A 20,632-nucleotide genomic window follows, 5' to 3' on the forward strand; every position below is an offset into this window, starting at 1 on the left:
CCAACCCCACCCCACCCGTTTTGCCCTGTGTACCATTAAAGAGCCTCTTGGCTGTGCCAATTTGCTGCGTCAAACGGGGGGCGGGGGGGGCGCTCTGTGTCTGTGTTGCGCTTTGGGGATATGTGTGTGGACTGGGAGGAGCCACAGGGGAAAGGGGGGCACAGGGGTGGTTGGAGGGGTTAGCTGAGAGAAAAGGCAAGGGAATCGAATTGCAGGGTTGGAAGGCACCCCCAAAGGGCATTTAGTCCAACCCCCTGCAAGGAAAGAATCTCAGCTGAAGAATCCTGGAAAGGAAGGAGAATCCAGGGGACACGGGAGAAGTTTAGGAAATTATACACAGCAAGGAGGAAAGCTCTCTCCCTCTCTCGTTACACGAAAACTCCCATGGGAATCCCATGAAGGTGGAAGAATTGGGAGAGAAATGGCAGAGTTAATCGGTGGAACTCCCTGCCACAGCAGACAGGGATGCCCATCAAACCTGGAGGCCATTAGAAGAGGGTTGGACACCTTCATGGGGAATTTGTGGCAAGAGTCTGGCGCATCCAGTCCAGCCTCGTCTTCTAGGGGCCACCCAGGTGCTGACGATGGGAAACCTGCAAGCGGGATTCGAACACAGGGGCAGCTCTCTCGTCCTCGGGTTTCCAGAAACTGCAATGCACAGCATTTGCTCCTTCCAACTTTGGAGGCAGAGCACAGGTGAAGGGTGGTATAATAATAATAATAATAATAATAATAATAATAATATAGTGGCTAATAGTCGTCCATAGCCTTCTCCTCCATGAATTTGTTCCATCGGCTTTTGAAGCCAAGTTGGTGGAGGAGATGGCAATCAAAGCCTTCTGGCCCGGAGTTGCTCTTGTGTTCGAATCCTGCTTGCTGGTTTCCCAGAAGAGGCACCAGGTCTGTCTGAGAGCAGGCAGGAGGCTGGACCAGATGGGCCCCCTTTGGCCTGATCCTGTGCTCAGGCTCTTCTGATGTTTGTGTGGAACCTCCAGGGCCAGGGGCAGTCTATCTGGACCCCGAGGTTCTGACTGGACCTGATGAGCCACCGGCCTGATCCAGCACAGCCTTTCTTCTGTCCCCCCCTCCCCATGAACGCTGCCCTGAGCCCCTCCAGGCAGAACACCCAAGGGTGACACTGGAGATGGAAGGGGCAAACCCACCCAGGGGGAACACACAGACCCCTCTTCTGGCTGCCCCTCCACTGGGGCCCCAGGAAGGACAGGAGGGAGGCCCCCTGCCCAGAGAGTGGGGCTGGGGGGGTCGCAATACAGATGAGAGAAAGAGAACGAGAAGAAGAGCTTTATAGGAGTCATAAAAGAGTCACAGGGTGAGACAGATGTCTGAGTCCTCCAGGGCTGCTCAGGGCCCCCACTGGAGGGTGCTGGGGGGCAGGCAAAGGGGGCGGGAAGAGGAGGGAACCGGGCCAGCCCCCCCCCGCCCCAATATCCCAAATGGTCCTGTGAGGACTGCAGTTCCAGCAGGGGGACTGGTACACTGGCGGGGGGGGGGGGGAGGCTGCATGCGCCCCCCACCCTTTGGCCACACCAGACACACGCAGACACCGGCCCCTTAGGGGGGGCAGAAATCCGTGAAGTAGGGGTGCTGGAGGGCATCCTCTGCCGAGATCCGGTGCACCGGGTTGCACTTCAGCAGGTTCTGGAGAGGCAAAGAAAGAGGGGGAGCTCAGAGTCATGGCACCCCCAGAGGTCATCCATTCCAGCCCCCTGCAATGCGGGAATCTCAGCTGAAGGATCCCTGAGGGACGGCTGCCCCACTTCTGTGGAAAGCCCTAGATGGAAGGAGACCATAATGCGGTGAAGATGGATATGAGATTAACTCCAACCAGCTCCTTTAGATGGAGAATGAATGACAATTTGTTTAGAGATCAGGACATTATTAAAGGTAAAGGTAAAGGTACCCCTGCCCGTACGGGCCAGTCTTGACAGACTCTGGGGTTGTGCGCCCATCTCACTTAAGAGGCCAGGGGCCAGCGCTGTCCGGAGACACTTCCGGGTCACGTGGCCAGCGTGACATCGCTGCTCTGGCGAGCCAGAGCCGCACACGGAAACGCCGTTTACCTTCCCGCTGGTAAGCGGTCCCTATTTATCTACTTGCACCCAGAGGTGCTTTCGAACTGCTAGGTTGGCAGGCGCTGGGACCGAGCAGCGGGAGCGCACCCCGCCGCAGGGATTCGAACCGCCGACCTTTCGATCAGCAAGCCCTAGGCGCTGAGGCTTTAACCCACAGCGCCACCTGCGTCCCATAGGACATTATTTAAAAGGCCCAAAAAGCTTTGAAGGACTATTTTGAGATAAACCTGAACACTACGGTGGAAAAAAGAACTGTCTGGGACGCAAGTAAGGCAGTCATGAGGGGGTTTCTGATACAACAGAATACTATTAAGAAAAAAGTACAGAACGATAAGAAAGATAAGATTTTGGAGAAAATTAAAGAAGGCGAGAAGAAGTTAAGATCGAGACCGAAATCAAAGGAGATATTAAGAGAAATCAAACATTATCAAGCACAATATTCAAAACTGATAAACCAGGAAGTGGAATGGAAAGTTAAGTTAATGAAACAAAGATCCTTTGAATCGGCAAATAAATGTGGAAAGCTGCTAGCATGGCAGCTGAAAAAGAGACAAAAGCTGAATACAGTAACAAATTTAGAAATTGAGGGAAGAAATATTCAGAACCCAGTGGAAATCAGAAAGTGCTTCCAGAGATATTTCAAACAACTATATACTCAAGGGCCGCAAAATGAATCAGAGATAGAACAGTTTCTAAAGAAGAATGGTTTACCAAAGTTGTCTCTGCGGAATAGAACAATCCTGAATTATAAAATAACACAATTAGAGATTGAGGAGGCCATTCAGAACATGCAACCGGGCAAGTCTCCAGGGCCAGATGGGCTTACCTCCAAATATTATAATACATTGAAAGACTATTTGATACATCCATTAATGGAGGTTTGCAATGAAATTATGGAGGGGAAGAAGGCACCGGAGTCGTGGAAAGAAGCTTTCATCACATTGATACCCAAACTAGAAACTGAAAAGACACAACTTAAGAATTACCGCCCCATCTCCCTCCTAAATGTGGATTACAAAATATTTGCAGACATTTTAGCAAGTAGATTTAAAAAAGTTTTAAATGAAGCAATTCACAAGGACCAGGCAGGCTTTCTCCCAGGTAGACATTTGTTTGCAAACACAAGGAACATTATTGATATTTTGGAACTCTTGCAAACAAACATTAATACAAAAGCAGTCTTGATATTTATAGACGCGGAGAAGGCCTTTGACAATATCTCCTGGAAGTTTATGAAGAAAAATTTGGAAGGAATGGGAGTGGGGCGGGGGTTTTACAATGGGATAGAGGCAATTTATTCAGAGCAAAAGGCAAAACTGATAGTTAACAATGTGGTGACAGAAGAGTTTAGAATTGAAAAAGGAACACGACAAGGTTGCCCTATATCCCCTTTGTTATTTATATCGGTCCTAGAAGTGCTCTTGAATATGATCAGAGGAGACCGGTTGGTGGAAGGTATCCAGGTCGGAGTGAAACAATATAAACTGAAAGCATTTGCAGATGACCTAGTTTTAACCCTACAGGAGCCAGAGCCTAGTACTAAAAGGGTGTTGCAACTGATTTATGAGTTTGGTCGAGTGGCGGGATTTAAACTTAATAAGCAAAAAACCAAGGTCTTAGAAAAAAATTTGACTTCTTCAGAATCAGAAAGGTTTCAGAAAGAGACAGAATTAAATGTGGTTAAAAAAGTAAGATACCTAGGGGTAAACATAACAGCAAAGAACAGGAATTTATTTAAAGACAATTATGAAAAATGTTGGTCTGAAATTAAAAGGGATCTAGATGGTTGGTCAAGATTGAAACTTTCCTTGACAGGATGTATTGCTGCTATTAAGATGAATGTATTGCCAAAAATGTTGTTTTTGTTTCAAACTTTGCAGATTGTGGACAAAATGGAGTGTTTTGGGAGGTGGCAGAGAGATATTTCAAAATTTGTCTGGCAGGGCAAAAAGCCCAGAATTAAGTTTAAGATATTAACTGATGCTAAAGAAAGAGGGGGCTTTGCCCTGCCAGACCTAAAGTTGTATTATGAATCAGCAGCTTTCTGCTGGTTGAAAGACTGGCTACTTCTTGAGAACACTGATGTTTTAGATTTGGAAGGATTCAACAATGCGTTTGGTTGGCATGCATATCTGTGGTATGACAAGGCTAAAATACATAAGACTTTCAAGAACCATGTTGTCAGAAAAGCAGTATTTAACGTCTGGTTGAAATATAAAGACTTATTGGAAAACAAGACCCCAAGGTGGTTATCACCAATGGAGGCTAAGGCCCTGAAAAAACTCAATATGGAGGCCAAATGGCCGAAATATTGGGAAATAATAGAAAAAGATGGAGATAACTGGAGGTTGCAGAGTATGGAGAAAATAAAAGACAAAGTGCGAGATTGGCTACATTATGCTCAGATTAAAGAAGTTTTTAAGTTGGACAAAAAGATAGGATTCCAGGTGGAAAAGTCAAAGTTAGAAACAGAACTGTTAGAACCCAGCTCTAAGATACTTTCAAGAATGTATAACTTGCTGTTAAAATGGAATACACAGGATGAAACGGTTAAATCAGCTATGATAAAGTGGGCACAGGACATTGGCTATAACATCATGTTTGCTGACTGGGAAAAGTTATGGACCACCGGTATGAAGTTTACGGCATGTAATGCCTTGAAAGAAAACATTATGAAAATGATATACAGGTGGTACATGACCCCAGTCAAGCTAGCAAAAATATATCACCTGTCAGACAATAAGTGTTGGAAATATAAAGAAGCTGAAGGAACATTCTTTCACCTCTGGTGGACTTGCCCTAGAGTGAAGGTTTTCTGGGAAATGATTTATAATGAACTGAAAAAGGTATTTAAGTATACCTTCCTTAAGAAACCAGAGGCCTTTCTCTTAGGCATTGTTGGTCAGAGCGTGCAAAAGAAGGATCGAATCTTTTTTATGTATGCTACAACAGCAGCAAGGATACTCATCGCTAAAAGCTGGAAAACTCAAGAATTACCCACACTGGAAGAATGGCAGATGCAACTGATAGACTATATGGAACTGGCGGAGATGACTGGCAGAATCCGAGACCTGGGAGAAGAACTGGTGGAGGAAGACTGGAAGAAATTTAAGGACTATCTACAAAAATATTGTAAATTGTATGAATGTTAAGAAAGATGTAAGATTAGCAAAAACATGGCTTCAACAAACTAGTTATAAAGAATATAAATTTAAATTTAATTGGAAGACGAAAAGATAAATTTTGGATAAGTAACATTTTATGATTAAGTTTCAATAAGAGTATGTTAAATCCCAAAATTTGAGATATGAATATTGGAAAATTATATTATATGAATTAAGCCAAGTTAATAATTTGCTGGTAAAATTTATGAGTTTAGAAAGCAGGAACAAGGGTTGTGAGGAAGTCCAAAGATGAATATGAAATGTGGATATTGGAAAAGATTGTGTTATTATCTATGTATTTTATTGTTAAACTAAAATTTAATAAATATTATAAAAAAAAAAGGAAGGAGGGGCCGGCACCACCCTCTGAGGAATCGTGGAATTGGAAAGGGTCCCCCCCAAGGTCATCCAGTCCAACCCCCTCAAAGCAGGAGCTCAAGGATCCCTGATGGAGGGTCCTCGGCAGAAAAACCTGCAAGGAAGTTGAACAGAGATGCCGGCAGGAGAGACCCCCTTCCAGCCCCCTGCAGGGAGCTCCCCTCATGGGAGGGAGGGGGCAAGGGGGGGGGGAGAAGCACTCACCTGGAGCAGGTCCCTTCCGGTCGTGTTCAGCTTGGGCACCACGTTGACGAGGGAAGTCGTCGCAGGATACATGGGGTATGGCTGGGGGGGGGGGAGAGAAAGTGGGTGAGGTGTGCAATGGGGGGTGGACCCCCACCCAGGAGGGCGATGGAGCAGGGGTCTCGCTCTGGGAGAGGGAAGGGTCTTCTCACCTTGTAGTCTGGGAGTTTGGTCATCCCCGGCCACTGCTCCTCGGTCGGAGTCCCCAGCAGCGTGGAGGGAGAGTTAAGGACCCCTTGGCAACTGGGAGACCCCTCTGCATCTCCCCCCAGCCAACTCAGCCGTGTCCCCCTCCCAACACCCCCATAGAATCACAGAATGGCAGAACTGGAAGGGACCCAGGGGTCATCTAGTCCAACCCGCTGGGGTGCAGGAGACTCAGCGCAAAGGCCTGCGTGTCCAGAACTCTGCGCTTGCTCAAAGGAAAGGAAGACGGGCGGGGCTTCTGTTTGACACCTGTCCCAGATGGGAGGAGGTTGCAGGGGGTTGGACTAGATGATCCTTGGAGACCCTCTCAACTCCATGATTCTGCAAAACCCTCCCCTGCTTGCTCCTGAGGCCAGGAAACAGGCACCCAGGGCAAGAGGGCTGGATCCACACCTTCTCCACCCCCCACCCCAGTAGAGCCACAGGTCCCCAGTTGGCCAATCACAGCTTTGCTGGGCTTTCCCTTTTATTTTATTATCCGATCCCTCGTAGCCGAGTAAGATTGTCTTCCATAAACACGGTTTTAACAATGAGTCCATAAGTGATTTTGGAGGCCAATTCTGGATCCCCACATCCTTCCACAGTGGGGACATTGGTTTCCGGGCAGAAGTTATCAGTGTGGTTTTGCCAAGCGTGCCTTCCTCTTGGCACATTTCTCCCTTGCGTCCTGAGTTCGAGCGTCTTCAAAGCCCAGGACACCTTTGGTCAAGGCTGTTCTCCAATTGGAGCAGTTGCAGGCCAGTGTTTCCCAGTTGTTGGTATTTATACTACATTTTTTTAGATTTGCCTTAAGAGAGTTTTTAAACCTCTTTTGTTGACCACCAACATTACACTTTCCATTTTTAAGTTTGGAATAGAGGAGTTGTTTTGCAATACGGTAACCAGGCATCTGATCAAAATGACCACTCCAACAAAATTGACGTTGAAGAATTGTTGCTTTGACATTGGTGATCTTTGCTTCTTCCAGTACACTGGCACTGCCGTATTTTTCGCTCTATAAGACGCACCAGAACATAAGACGCACCTAGTTTTTGGAAGAGGAAAACAAGAAAAAATAATTTTTTTGAATCCCAGAAGCCAGGACAGCACGTGGGATCGCTGCGCAGTGATCCCGCTGCCTGTCCTGGCTTATGGGATAGCCGGCTAAGGCTCCCCCAAGAAGCAGCCCTTCTCCCTCCTCAGGGAAAAGCCCCCAAGAGCTGCACACACACTCCATGCGGCTCTTTAAAGGGAGCGCTGAGCAGAGCCTCCCGCCTGCATTCGCTCCATAAGACGCACACACATTTCCCCTTACTTTTTAGAAGGGGGAAAGTGTGTCTTATAGAGCGAAAAATACAGTAATTCGCCTGTCTTCACAAGTGATGTGTAAGATTTTTCAGAGACAGCGTTGATGGAATCTTTTGAGGAGATGGAAATGGTGTTTATAAGTGGTCCATGTTTCACAAGCAGACAGCAAGGGTGGCAGTACAATAGCTTTGTAAACAAGCATTTTGGTTTTCCTGCCCATGTCCCAGTCCTCAAACACTCTGCACTTCAATCGGGAGAAATCCGCACTCTCAGAGCTCAGGCGATGCTGGATTTTGGCATCAGTGTTGGCCCTTGTGGAAAGGTATCTGCCCAGGTGGGAGAAGGGATCGACATTTTCCAACGTTACACCATTGAGTTGGATTTGTGGCGCTGCAGAGGGGATATTTTGTGCTTTTTGGTGCAGCATTTGGTTTTTTGGATGTTGAGCGATAGGCCACGCTTTTCGTAAGCTTCTGCAAAGATATTTAGGATGGTTTGGAGGTCATCCTCTGAGCGTGCACACACTGCGTTGTCCTCTGCATCCTGAAGCTCTAGGACGGAAGTTACGGTAACCTCACTCTTTGCTTTCAGCCTGCTCAGATTGAAGAGCTTTCCATCTGTTCCACATATGATTTCTAGTCCAGTGGGGAATTTCCCTAATCATAGACCCATAGAATGAGAGTTGGAAGGGATCCCCAGGGGTCATCTAGTCCAACCCCCTGAATTCAGTCCCAACTGCCCCCCCTCCACCCCCTTGCAATGCCAAGTGCCAAGGATATCGGAAGATCCGCTTCAGCTGGTCATCCACGTCATTTCCTGGGAAGAGGGGGCGCCCAGCATTGGCCAGCTCTGGGTTGTTGGGGCGGGGAGAGAGAGGAAGAGGTCAGTGGCACCCCAGAGCCCTTGCCCACCCCCCTCTGCCCACCCCCAGTGCCAAAGCACCCCCCTTACCTGCAAAGATGCAGCCAGCAGACCACATGTCTATGGAGGTGGAGTAGAGTTTGGCCCCGAAAAGGACGTCTGGGGGGCGGTACCAGAGCGTCACCACCTGTGGGGCAGCAGGGAGAATCAAAGGGTTGGTCTAGTCTAACCCCCTCCAATGCAGGAATCGGGTGGAAGGAAAACCAAAGAAGACTGGGGGCTGGGAACGGCTGCTGAGACCACATAACACCAGTCTTGAAAGACCTACATTGCCTCCCAGTACTTTCCAGGCACAATTCAAAGTGTTGGTGCTGACCTTGAAAGCCCTGAATGGCCTCAAAGGCCCAGTAGACCTGAAGGAGCGTCTCCACCCCCATCGTTCAGCCTGGACACTGAGGTCCAGCTCCGAGGGCCTTCTGGTGGTTCCCTCCCTGCGAGAAGTGAAGTTACAGGAAACAGCGCAGAGGGCCTTCTCAGTGGTGGCACCCGCCCTGTGGAACACCCTCCCACCAGATGTCAAAGGAAAAAACAACTACCAGACTTTTAGAAGACATCTGAAGGCAGCCCTGTTTAGGGAAACTTTTAATATCTAAGGACTATTGTATTTTAATATTTTGTTGGAAATGAAAACATGGGCGTCCTAAGGGAAGGTGGGACATTCTGGGATCAGATCAGAAACCGGGACAGCTTCTCTAAATCAGGGACGTCCCTGGAAAAGAGGGAGAATTGGAGGCTCTGCAGAGTGAGTGGCCCAGAGGAGGGGCGAGGAAGGGGGCAGGTCCCGCTGTTCCCTGTGCCAATGGACGGGCACTGCCCGCCCAGCCCTGCTCCTCACCTCGGCCGAGTAGCAGCGCACGGGGATCCCGAAGGCCCTCGCCAGCCCAAAGTCTGCCAGCTTCAGCTCCCCGTTCTGTTGGCAAAGGCAGGTGGTCAGCGGAGGAAAAAGAGCCAGACGAGGGGCAACATTGCCCAGGCCCCAGGGAAGGAAGGGGAAATCCCCATGGTGTCCATACTGACAATGTTCCCTAGACCTGGAGACTCCCTGGAAGTCCCTTGCAGCTTGACGACCCCCCCCACTGTGTACCCTGACACCCCCCTAAATCAAATGGGATCGTGGGCAGATCTGGCCCCTTCGCTGCTCATCCCAAACCTCCTATTTTTTATGAGCACATTAGAAAGCACCAATCCACTTCCGGTTCAGCGCGACTCCGACTCAGGCGGGGATTTCTTCCTAGCGGAGAATCCCGAGCTTTTTGGAGAAAATAGGGGTTCCACAGGGCGCCGTGGTCCCCTGAAAAGTATCTGGAGGGTGTTCAGATACACTGGTTCCCGCGGAGCCAAATCGCTGACCTCTCGGCCGTCAGGTAGCTCCGTTTTGGAGTGAAGAGTACGGCGGGGGGAGAAGCGGGCTAAGGGAAGCCATAGCTGTCTCCGAAAAAGCGAAGCCCCGAGCCTGTAGAAGAAGCGCTGGATTCTCAAAAAAACCAAATTCAAGCTCAAATAAGGATGGATTAATGCGGATTTTATTTAAGGAAAGATTCGAACAAAAGGAAGTCAAACAGAGCTCAATTTCCATCTGGAATCATCGCGGACGCAGAGATCTAAACAAAGCGGTGAAAAACGTGAGTGACGCTAGCGGATAAGTTTCTCTCTCCTCTCTAACTTTTCCGGATTATATTTGAAGAAACAAAATAACTGACAGAAGAGGAAAGTAGAGGGGGAGCAAAAGGACAATATTTTGCTATTTTTAGCTATCTTTCTTTTGCTACTTTCAGTCCTCTTTGTGACGGTGGGAAAAGAAGGGAAACTTAGTTTCACTTTTGAAAGTTCTGCACAATGGAAGATTCCACAGTGTTAATGAGACTCCATTGCTCACTGTTTTCGTGTGCCTGGAAGAAGAAGGAGGGGGAAGAAGCCTTGTTTTGTACGGTACCTTTACTTTAAATAACTTGAAACAACTTTAAATAACTTCAAACAACTTTAAATAATTTTTACTGACAGGCTATTACTGCCATTGTCTTGGGAAATCTAAATTAAAAGTTGGGCATTTTTCTTTTTTTGTTCTCTTCCTTTTTTTCCTTTGTGTCTGATAGTGGACTCCTGGTGGATGGGGGAGAAACTACAAGTTGTTTTTCTGGTTTTGGTTTGATTCTCTGGACTGGCCTGCTGTGTTTGAAGCCGGTTTTTTTTATTTTTGACTTTTGGGTGAGGAATTCCAACCTGCCTGTATCTTTTTCGGAACTTTTCGCCAATCTGAGTCTCTGTGGGATTTAGCCCAATTGAGGCAAGAAGATTAAGAGTGGTTTAAAAAATAAATAGACAAGTTACTCTGTAAGGATTAACCTAAACCTTTCTTTGGCTCTTGGATTATCTTATTTGGTGGATTAGCCTAATTGGTGGCAAGAAGATGAAAATATTGGACATTTAATTAAAAAGACTTATTATAACCATATTAGGACTAAATATATTGAACTCTGATGATCTTTTTTGATCTTAAATGATTGAATTTTGATTTGAACTTTGGAAAAATTGGAAAAATTAATTTATAATTTCCTTTTTTTGGGATAGGTAATTGGAATTTGAATATTGAAATAGGCTTTATATTTAATTGATGTGTTATTAATATAATTGTGTAAAATGTTGCATGTACCAAAGAAAGGTGCGGATGGGGGGACCCCGGCAGAAAGAAAGGGGTCCAAGCAAGAATCAGAATTTAGATCTGAAATACTAAAAATGTTTGCAGAGATCAGACAGAGTGAGAAGAACTTAGAAACTAAGATTGAACAGGTGGACTCAAAGATTGGGAAAATGGATAAGAAAATAGACGAAACAGTAAATGAGTTGAAAGTACAAATTAAAGAGGTATCTAAAAGAACCCATGTGTTAGAAGAAGGAATGAAAAGGACGAAATTGGAAATGAAGGAGCTAAAACGTGAAGATGACAAAATCAGGGTTGGTCTCCTGGAAACTAATAAATCACAAGAAGAAATGTGGGATGCGATCTCCATGAATGAACTTCGACAATGGGAAGTTAACTTAAGGTTGAGAGGGATACCAGAAAGTCAAGGTGAGAATATTAGACAAAAAATAGTAACAGAATTGGCACAGTGGTTGGAGCTTCAGGAAGAGGAGGTGGCAAATACAGTGCAGAATGCTTTCAGAATGAAAGTGAGAACGACCAAAGCAAGGAAATTTCCAGGGGATTGCCTTATAACTTTTAAGGATAGAGATATGAGAAATTTGGTTCTTCAGAAAAACAGAGAAAAAAGATTGTCTATAGATGGTTGTTACATAATTATCTTTAAAGACATTCCAATTAGACTGTTGAAACGGAGAGACCCTTATAAATCACAAGTGCAAGTGCTCAAAAAGAACAACATAGAATTCAAGTGGGAGTTCCCGGAAGGGATATCTTTTATTTACAAAAATAAGAGACACAGATTGACCAGATAGGCAGATAGGCAAATTCCAGAGAAAATACAAAGAATTAACAGCTGAGGAAGAAGAAGAAGTTAAAGGAGCAACAGGAGGAGTGGGTGTAAAGAAGAAAATTGGAGGACAACTAGATGAAGAAGAGGAGATAGAAGAAAGAGAAGAAGAAGAGGAAGAAGAGGAAAGATTATAACAAAATAAATTAGAGGAATTTTTATTTTTATTAATTGGAAACAATATGGCACTAAAGATATGGAACTGGAATATTAACGGATTGAATGAAAAAAAAAACGGAATAAGGTGGAACAATTTTTAAAGAAAAAGAATTTAGATATAATTTGTCTGCAGGAGACACACATAGCAAAAAGGCACAGGAAAATTCTGATTAATAAAAGACTTGGAAATGAATTTATATCTTCAGATAAGGAAAAGAAAAGAGGAGTGATTCTGTATGTAAAAAGTAAAATTGAAGCCCAGCAAATTTTTAAGGATGATGAAGGAAGAATCATTGCTGTTCAAATTAATTGGCAAGGTGAAAAATTAATAATTGTCGGGATCTACGCACCTAATGGAAATAAAACTGATTTTTATAAAAACTTGGAAGAAAAATTGTTGGAATATGTGGATCAAAAAATAATCGTGATGGGAGATATGAATGGGGTAGTTTCTTCAGAAATGGATAGACTGAGAAACAATGGATCGAAAGAAGGTAAACTACCCAAAACATTCTTTGAAATGGTTAAAAATTGTAATTTAATAGACATTTGGAGGTTAAGACACCCACTGGAAAAACAATTTACATTCTATTCAGAACCAAAACAGTCAATGTCTAGAATTGATCAAATCTGGATTTCAAATGAATTAACTCCAAGAATTCTTCAAGTGGAAATTGAACCAAGAGTAATCTCAGATCATAGCCCTATCAAGTTAGAACTCAAAGGCTTTGAAGAAAGAACATTCAGATGGAGAATGAATGATTTTCTATTTGACGACCAAAAAGTTGTACAAAAGGCACAGAAGAAACTGAAAGAATATTTTGAGGACAATTGCAACAAAGGAACGAAGATGAGTATAGTGTGGGATGCAAGCAAGGCGGTGATGAGAGGGTTTTTTATACAACAGAATTCAATTAAAAAGAAGAATAGAGAGAAAGAAAAGAAAGAGATCTTAAAACAAATCATGGAAAACGAACAAAAACTAATCCAAAAACCAAACAACGTGAGAATTAAACAAAGTATTAAGGTTTTACAAACCCAATTTGCAATGATAATAAACAAAGAGGTGGAATGGAATATTAAAAAACTAAGACAGAAGAATTTTGAATTCGCAAATAAATCAGGAAAGTGGCTTGCTTGGCAGATTAAGAAAAGAAAAGAGCAAAGTACAATAAATAAAATTAAAGTGGAAGGAGAAGAGATAACCAATCCTAAAGATATTAGAAAAGGATTCTTGGACTTTTACAGACAACTGTATAGACACAAAGAAAAGAACAATATGAGGAAAATAGAAAGATATCTAAAAGAGAAAGAGGTGCAAAAGATCCCGACAGAAGCAATAGAGAGGCTGAATACCCCAATTGACATCGAGGAGATCAAGGAAGTAATAATTGAACTGAAAAATGGGAAAGCCCCAGGGCCAGATGGTTTTGCAGCAAGGTATTATAAAGAGATGAGGACAATCCTAATGACACCATTAAAAGTAGTAATGAAAAATATCTTAAAGGAGAGAGAGATTCCGGAGACTTGGAAAGATGCATTTATAACCTTGACCCCAAAAGAGGATGCGGACTTAACAGAAGTAAAGAATTACAGACCAATTTCTTTATTAAATACGGACTATAAAATCTTTGCAGGAATAATAGCAAAAAGACTAAAAAAGGTTTTACAAGAAATCATTCATGAGGATCAAGCGGGTTTCCTTCCTGGCAGACAAATGAGAGATAACGTGAGGAACATTATAAATATTTTGGAATACTTGACAGCCAGGAATGAGAAACAAGCAATGTTAATGTTTGTGGACGCCAAAAAAGCATTCGATAATGTATCATGGGATTTTATGTTGAAAAATATAGAACAGAGGGAAATGGGGAATGACTTCCTTAATGGGATTAAGGCAATATATTCAGAACAAAGGGCGAAGCTGATAGTAAACAATGTGATAACAGAAGAAATTAAAATATCAAAAGGCACTAGACAGGGTTGTCCGCTCTCACCACTACTGTTTATAATGGTCCTGGAAGTCTTTCTGAACTCAGTTAGGAAAAATGAAAGGATAAAGGGGGTGACAGTAGGCCAAAATCAATATAAAGTTAAAGCCTTTGCCGATGATTTGGTTATAACGGTGGAAGAACCGATGGAGAATGCAGCTGAGATATTAGAGGAAATTGAAAAATTTGGTGAGGTGGCAGGTTTCATAATAAACAGGAAGAAAACAAAAATTATAACCAAAAATATGGAAAAAACAATGATGGAAGTGTTGCAACAACAAACGGGTATTGAAATTGTTAAAAAGGTTAAATATTTGGGAATATGGTTAACTCCAAAAAATATTGACTTGTTTCAAAATAATTACGTTCCGGTCTGGAATGGTATTAAGAAGAATCTGGAGGTATGGGGAAGGTTAAAACTATCCTTTTGGGGTAGAATTTCAATGGTTAAGATGTCGGTGCTACCAAAGATGTTATTCTTATTTCAGATGATCCCAATACTAAAAGGAGTGACGATTTTCAAGGAATGGCAAAGAATGATTTCAAGATATATCTGGCAGGGCAAAAAGCCGAGAATTAAATATAAATTATTAACAGATGCAAAAGAAAGAGGAGGCTTTGCCCTGCCAGATGTGAAGCTATACTATGAGGCATCATGTCTTTGCTGGTTAAAAGAATGGATAAAACTTAAAAACACAAAACTCCTGGACTTAGAAGGATTTGATAACAGATTTGGGTGGCATGTGCATCTATGGAAAGAAAAGAAAAAGGGTTACAAATCGTTTGAACACCATATCTTCCGGAGATCGTTAATTGACAGATACAAAAATATACTAGAAATGGGGGTCCCACATTGGTTATCCCCATTAGAGGTTATAGGTGTTAAAAAAATTAATATGAGGAGTGAATGGATTACTTATGGAGATTTGGTGGTGAAAGAAGGAGAGAAATGGAGACTGAAACCATATGAGCAAGTAAAAGAACATGTATATGATTGGTTGCACTATTATCAGATAAGTGATATGTTTAAAAAAGATGTGAAAGAAAAAGGGTATAAAGAAAAAGATTCAAAATTCCAAACAGAAATTGTCAATAATGATTGTAAGATAATTTCAAAAATGTACAAAATTTTACTGGAATGGCACACGTTAGATGAGGAAGTAAAAGTGGTAATGATTCAATGGGCCAGAGATTTAGGGTATAATATAGATATGGATGACTGGCAAAAAATATGGAATGGAAATCTGAGGTTTACAGCATGTACTACATTAAAAGAAAATGTTATGAAAATGGTATATAGATGGTATATGACACCAGCCAAATTAGCAAAAATGTACAAAACTTGTAACAAATGTTGGAAATGTAAAGAGAAAGAAGGTACATTTATGCATATGTGGTGGGAATGTAAGAAAGTAAAGGGGTTCTGGGAAATGATTTATAACGAGTTAAAGAAAATGCTGATATAAAGCTTTGTTAAGAAACCAGAAACCTTCTTGCTGGGAATAACTAGAACGGACATAAATAAGAGGGACTGTAAACTCTTTCAATACGCAACAACAGCAGCGAGAATATTGATGGCTCAAAAATGGAAACAAGAAGAAGTACCGACCTTGGAAGAATGGAGAACAAAACTAATAGACTATGCAGAACTGGATAAACTAACTGGAAAAATCAGATTTCAAAGGGACCATAAGTTTTTAGAGGACTGGGGAAAATTTAGAGAATATTTGAAAACTGTATGTGAGGAACATACAACGCTAGTGTGTTTTAAAGAAGCTTTGTGAAAAAATAAGGAATATTGCAAGAATGTAAATGAGGACAGAAATATTGTACTTAAAGGCAATATCAAAATTAAGGAATGTGAAGATAGAAATTTAACTACGAATGATTGTCAGAGAAGTTGAGGGAGGTCCAATAAGCTAAAATATGTGATGTGGAATTATGTATGATTGGAGATTTTATGGAAAAGTTTAATAAAAATTTATTAAAAAAAAAAAAAAAAGAAAGCACCAATCCTGGGTTTTTTTGCTGGTGGGAAGGGACCCCAGGGGGTCATCTAGCCCAACCCCCTGCCGTGCAGGGAACACAGCTAAGATGGCAACCCATAATAAGCAGACCGAAGGAGACCTTTGGGAAGTCGAAGGGCACAGCCCCTCCCAGGTCTCCCCCATCTCTGGAAAGGTGAAACAGGCAGGTCTTTGCAGGAGCCACGCTGGGTCTTGCCCCCCAACTCCCCCTGCCTGCCCAATGTGGCCCCCCAACACTCACCCGGTTGATCAGGAGGTTCTGGGGCTTGAGGTCCCTGTGCAGGACGTTCCGGCTGTGGCAGAACCCCAAACCTTTCAGCAGCTGGTACATGAAGGACTGCGGAGAGAGTGGGGGGGGGAGGCTGGCGTGAGGACCCCAAGCCCGGCCATGGGGGATGGGCAGAGCACTAGCTGCCCCCCACAAGGACGCCTGTCCCCACCCCTCCACCCAGCCCCTCGCCAGGGCCACCCTGTGCCCTCCTCACCTTAACAATCTCTGGGTCCAGATCCCCATTGCAGCTGTCAAAGTACTTCTTCAGGTCCTGGGGGGAGCAGAAAGCAGGAGGGGGAGGCAGGGGGTCAGCAGCAGGGCCAGGAGACCCCCAAACAGGCTGGTCTCCCAGGAAGAGGCACCCCCAAATTTTCAGGATGAAGAGGGGACCCCCAGATGCCCAGGTCCAGCTCCCCTTGCTGCCTCTCTCTTGCCACACAGGAGAACTGAGGCAGAGCCCCGCGGGATCCTGTCCCCTGCTCCTGCTTGTGGGCTTCCCTGGGGGGCACCTGGCCGTCCACTGTGGGAACAGGATGGAGCCGGCCCTGCAGGGCTCTTCCTGCAAAATCTGAGCACGGCCACCTGCTCCTTCCCTCCTTACCTGGTCACAGAACTCAAAGACCAGAGTGAGCTTCTTGTCACTGTGGAGAACGTCGTGCAACCTGGGGGGGGGGGCAGAGAAAAGAGGGGCTCCAGTGAATGGTGTGCGCTTCCTCTACTCACTTACTCTCAGCCTGACCTACCTCACAGGAATGTTGTGGGGGTTAAATGAGGAGGAGGACAAGAACCACGGACACCACCTGCAGCTCCTTGGATGAAAAGGGTGGGGAATAAATGCAGAATGGAGGACACCTGGCTTGTTGTTGTTTAGTCGTGTCCACCTCTTTGTGACCCCGTGGACCAGAGCACGCCAGGCACTCCTGTCTTCCACTGCCTCCCGCAGTTTGGTCAGGCTCATGCTGGTCTCTTCAGGAACACTGTCCCACCATCTCGTCCTCTGTCGTCCCCTTCTCCTTGTGCCCTCCATCTTTCCCAGCATCAGGGTCTTTTCCAGGGAGTCTTCTCTTCTCCTGAGGTGGCCAAAGTCTCGGAGCCTCAGCTTCAGGATCTGTCCTTCCAGTGAGCACTCAGGGCTGATTTCCTTCAGAATGGAGAGGTTTGATCTTCTTGCAGTCCACGGGACTCTCAAGAGTCTCCTCCAGCACCAGAATTCAAAAGCATCCATTCTTCAGCGATCAGCCTTCTTTATGGTCCAGCTCTCGCTTTCATACATCACGACTGGGAAAACCAGAGCTTTAACTACACAGACCTTGACACCTGGCTTACCACCTGTGAAAAGGATCTAGGGGGTCTTAGTGGACCACAAGTTTAACTTGAGTCCACAGTGTGATGCAGCAGCAGCAGCAAAAAAAACCCCCTAATGCTTTTCTCTGCTGCATCCACAGAAGTCTAGTGTCCAGATCAAGGGAAGAAGTTATAGTCCGACTCTCTTCTGCCTTGGTCAGACAAACACCTGGAGTCCTGTGTCCAGTTCTGGGCGCCACAGTTTCAGAAGCATGTTGACAAGCTAGAAGGTGTGCAAAGGAGGGCGACCAAGATGATCCAGGGTCTGGAAACTAAGCCTTATGAGGAGCAGTTGAAGGAGCTGGGGAGGTTTAGCCTGGAAAAGAGGAGGCTGTGAGGAGGTATGAGAACCATATATCTCAAGGGCTGCCACAAGGAAGATGGAACAAGCTTGTTTTCTCCTGCTCCAGAGGGTAGGACTCGAACCCATGGCTTCAAGTTGCAGGAAAGGAGATTCTGACTAGACATAGGGAAGAACTTTCTGACAGTCAGAGCTGTTTGACAGGAGAATGGTCCCCTTCGGGAGATGGTGGGCTCTCCTTCCTTGGAGGTTTCTAAGCATCTGTCCTCATGGAGGCTTCAGCTGAGATTCCTGCCTCGCAGGGGGTGGACTAGATGACTCCTGGAGTCCCTTCCAGCTCTACAATTCAATGCTTCTCTTTGTGACTGGCATAAGTGACACAGGCAGGATTCCACGTGGGAAATGTGTGGGAAATGATCAGCTCAACCCCTCTAAGAGATGCAGCCGGGGTCTCAGGCCCCACATTCACCCCCTACCCACACAGAGACACCCAGAGCTTCAAGCCCAGGGTTGAGTCAGCCCTGCAAGCTGAGCACCCCAGGGGGTGGGTTCTTTCAGAGCCAGTGTGGTGCAATGGTTAGATCATACATCCACTGTTTCGTTCAGAATATTTTTTTTTCTTGTTTTCCTCCTCTAAAAACTAGGTGCGTCTTATGGAGAGAAAAATATGGTAAATGAGCAGGAGATCCATTTCCACCACTCTGAGCTTCTTGGAGAGGAAAAGGTGGTCTTTAAGTTCAGGGAATAAGCTCTGACACGGCCCCTCTGCCCTTCTCCACCCCATGGCGTGTCCCAGAGCTGAGCCTCAGCCCCCCAACCAGCTCACCTGACAATGTTCTTGTGCTTCAACTCCTTCAGGAGGCAGATCTCCCGCAGGGCAGAGCTGGGGACCCCCTGAAAGAGGAGGAGGAGGAGGAGGAAGGGTCAGGGGGCACTGCCAGCCTCAACCCCCACCACACCCCCAAGTCATTCACAATGGGCAGGCAAGTGGGGGGGGGAGAGACAGGGAATCCCCCCACCCACCCACCAGAAGTGGCTAAGGAACAAGTGGCTAAGGGAGCGTGGGAACTAACAAGGGAAGAGGGAACTCTTCTCAGAAACCTGCCCCAAACTTGGGAGGGCGAGGCTGCTCTGCCAAGTCCAATGCGGGGAGCATGTGGGGGGGGGGGGGTCCCCTGTCAAACAGCAGCAGGCCCCGCCCCCCAGCCCCACCCCAACATCCTTTCTGCTGAGCATTTGGGATGCTATTGAGGTGCTCGAATGTGACCCCCAAGCCCAGTGCTGTTTGCGCCTGCAAATATCCCGGGGTTCTGCATTTCCAGTCAAGGAACTTCCTGCAAGGATCCTGCCCCTTTTCTTCCTGCAGATGCTCCGTTTTATTGTCCCTTGCCCCCCCCCCCCGCTTTCATTGGGCTAAGGGGCAAAGCATCACCGAACCACCAGCAAGGCCCCCCGCGGAGGCCCCATTATTGCAGAATGCAGCTGCCCGGGAGGGGGTCCCTTAGCATGCCAATCCCAGGAGTCGGGGGCGCTTTGCCCCCGCCCAGCACCCCACTCTCCTTTCATGCGGGGAGAGCAGCTGCTCGGCATGCAGAAGGACCGAGGCGCCTCCCCCCCCCGCAGCATCTGCAAGGAGGGCGGAGAGCATCCCCTTCCGAAAGAGGCTGCGGGACTACAACTCCCACAACCCCCCGCCCTTGACCAGGCGGGCGGGGAATGATGGGAGCTGTAGTCCCGGCTCCCAAGGGCGGCGCAGGCGAGCCGGAGCCGGGGGGTCGCGGGGGTTTCCCCACCTCGTCGTCGTCGTCCAGCCGCACCCTCTTCAGCGCCACGATCTCGTGCGTCTCCCGGTTCTTGGCCTTGAACACCGTCCCGTAGGTGCCTTTTTTTTTGGGGGGGGGGGGAGAGAAACACAAAAGGGTCCCGCTGATTCCTGGAGCCAAGCGCTTTGCAAGGCCCCCCCAGCCCAGCCCTGCAGAGGAGCCCCCCTGGCCAGGACGGGGGCGCAGCTGCCACGCCTTCCTGCCGCTGGACCCCCAGCCTGCACCAGACACCCCCCAATTTCCTCCAGGGTTTTTTTTTTCGGGGGGGGGGGTGCATTGCATGCATGCAGAGGCCGCCACGCCCAGGCTCAAAGCAGTCCTCTCCTCGCCCCACCCGGCACCAGCAGCACAGATCGCGGGGGGGGGGGGGAGAGAAGCAGCCCCCCCACCCAAACCTCCCAAGGAGAAGCCCCCAGCATCGCCATCTCCTGCTCCCGGTTGCACGCCCCCCCCTTCCCGCTTGCATGCATCCCCCCCCCCGGCTGCGCGCCCCCTCCCCAATTCCTCACCCTCCCCGATCTTCTCCAGCTTCTCGTATTTCTGCATGGCTCTCCGTCTGGGACCCCGGCGGGGCTGGAGGCAGCCGCCCTCCTTCCTCTCCCGGCCGGGCTGGGACTACAATTCCCAGAATCCCCCCCTGCAAGCGCGCGCCCGCCCGCCCGCGCCTCCCCGCTCGTGCCCGCAGACGGACTGCAGTTCCCGGCTGGCGCCGCTCCGTGCGCAAGAGCGCGGGCAGAAAGGCGCCCCCGGGGCTGCAGGGGGGGGGAGTCTGCAGAAGTGCCGGCTTGGAAGGGACCCCCGGGGGTCATCTAGTCCAACCCGCTCCTTCGGAGAGCAGGAGGGGGCAAGCGCCAGAGCAGCTGCCATATCCTGCACTGGGCAGCAGCAGCGACTGTGGCTCAGGAGCGGGAAGAGAGTGCCTCTAGGCGTGGGCA

General features: G+C 46.8%; 1 protein-coding gene across 1 annotated transcript; it reads right to left on the reverse strand.

Annotated features, from left to right (window-relative positions):
• Positions 1-1,286: 1,286 nt before the first annotated feature.
• Positions 1,287-20,351, reverse strand: CDK5 (cyclin dependent kinase 5). The gene is made up of 12 exons (XM_079947046.1): positions 20,207-20,351; positions 19,668-19,756; positions 18,701-18,768; positions 16,831-16,891; positions 16,444-16,500; positions 16,200-16,295; positions 9,129-9,203; positions 8,324-8,420; positions 8,152-8,221; positions 6,031-6,091; positions 5,840-5,920; positions 1,287-1,659 (listed from the first exon to the last, which is right to left on the reverse strand). Exons 1-12 carry the CDS (start codon positions 20,241-20,243, stop codon positions 1,573-1,575), a joined length of 879 nt encoding a protein of 292 aa, XP_079803172.1. The 5' UTR covers positions 20,244-20,351; the 3' UTR covers positions 1,287-1,572.
• Positions 20,352-20,632: the final 281 nt, after the last annotated feature.

This window comes from Podarcis cretensis, assembly GCF_951804945.1.
Source record: "Podarcis cretensis genome assembly, chromosome: 12".
Taxonomy (NCBI): domain Eukaryota; kingdom Metazoa; phylum Chordata; class Lepidosauria; order Squamata; family Lacertidae; genus Podarcis; species Podarcis cretensis.

Excerpts from the sequence above, each read along its gene's own strand:
- CDK5 (XM_079947046.1), bottom strand. The coding sequence starts at position 20,243 with ATGCAGAAATACGAGAAGCTGGAGAAGATCGGGGAGG. Across the intron at positions 19,757-20,206 it reads GCTGGAGAAGATCGGGGAGG|GCACCTACGGGACGGTGTTC; the intron begins GTGAGGAATTGG and ends CCAAAAAAAAAG. Across the intron at positions 16,892-18,700 it reads AAGCACAAGAACATTGTCAG|GTTGCACGACGTTCTCCACA; the intron begins GTGAGCTGGTTG and ends CCCCCCCCCCAG.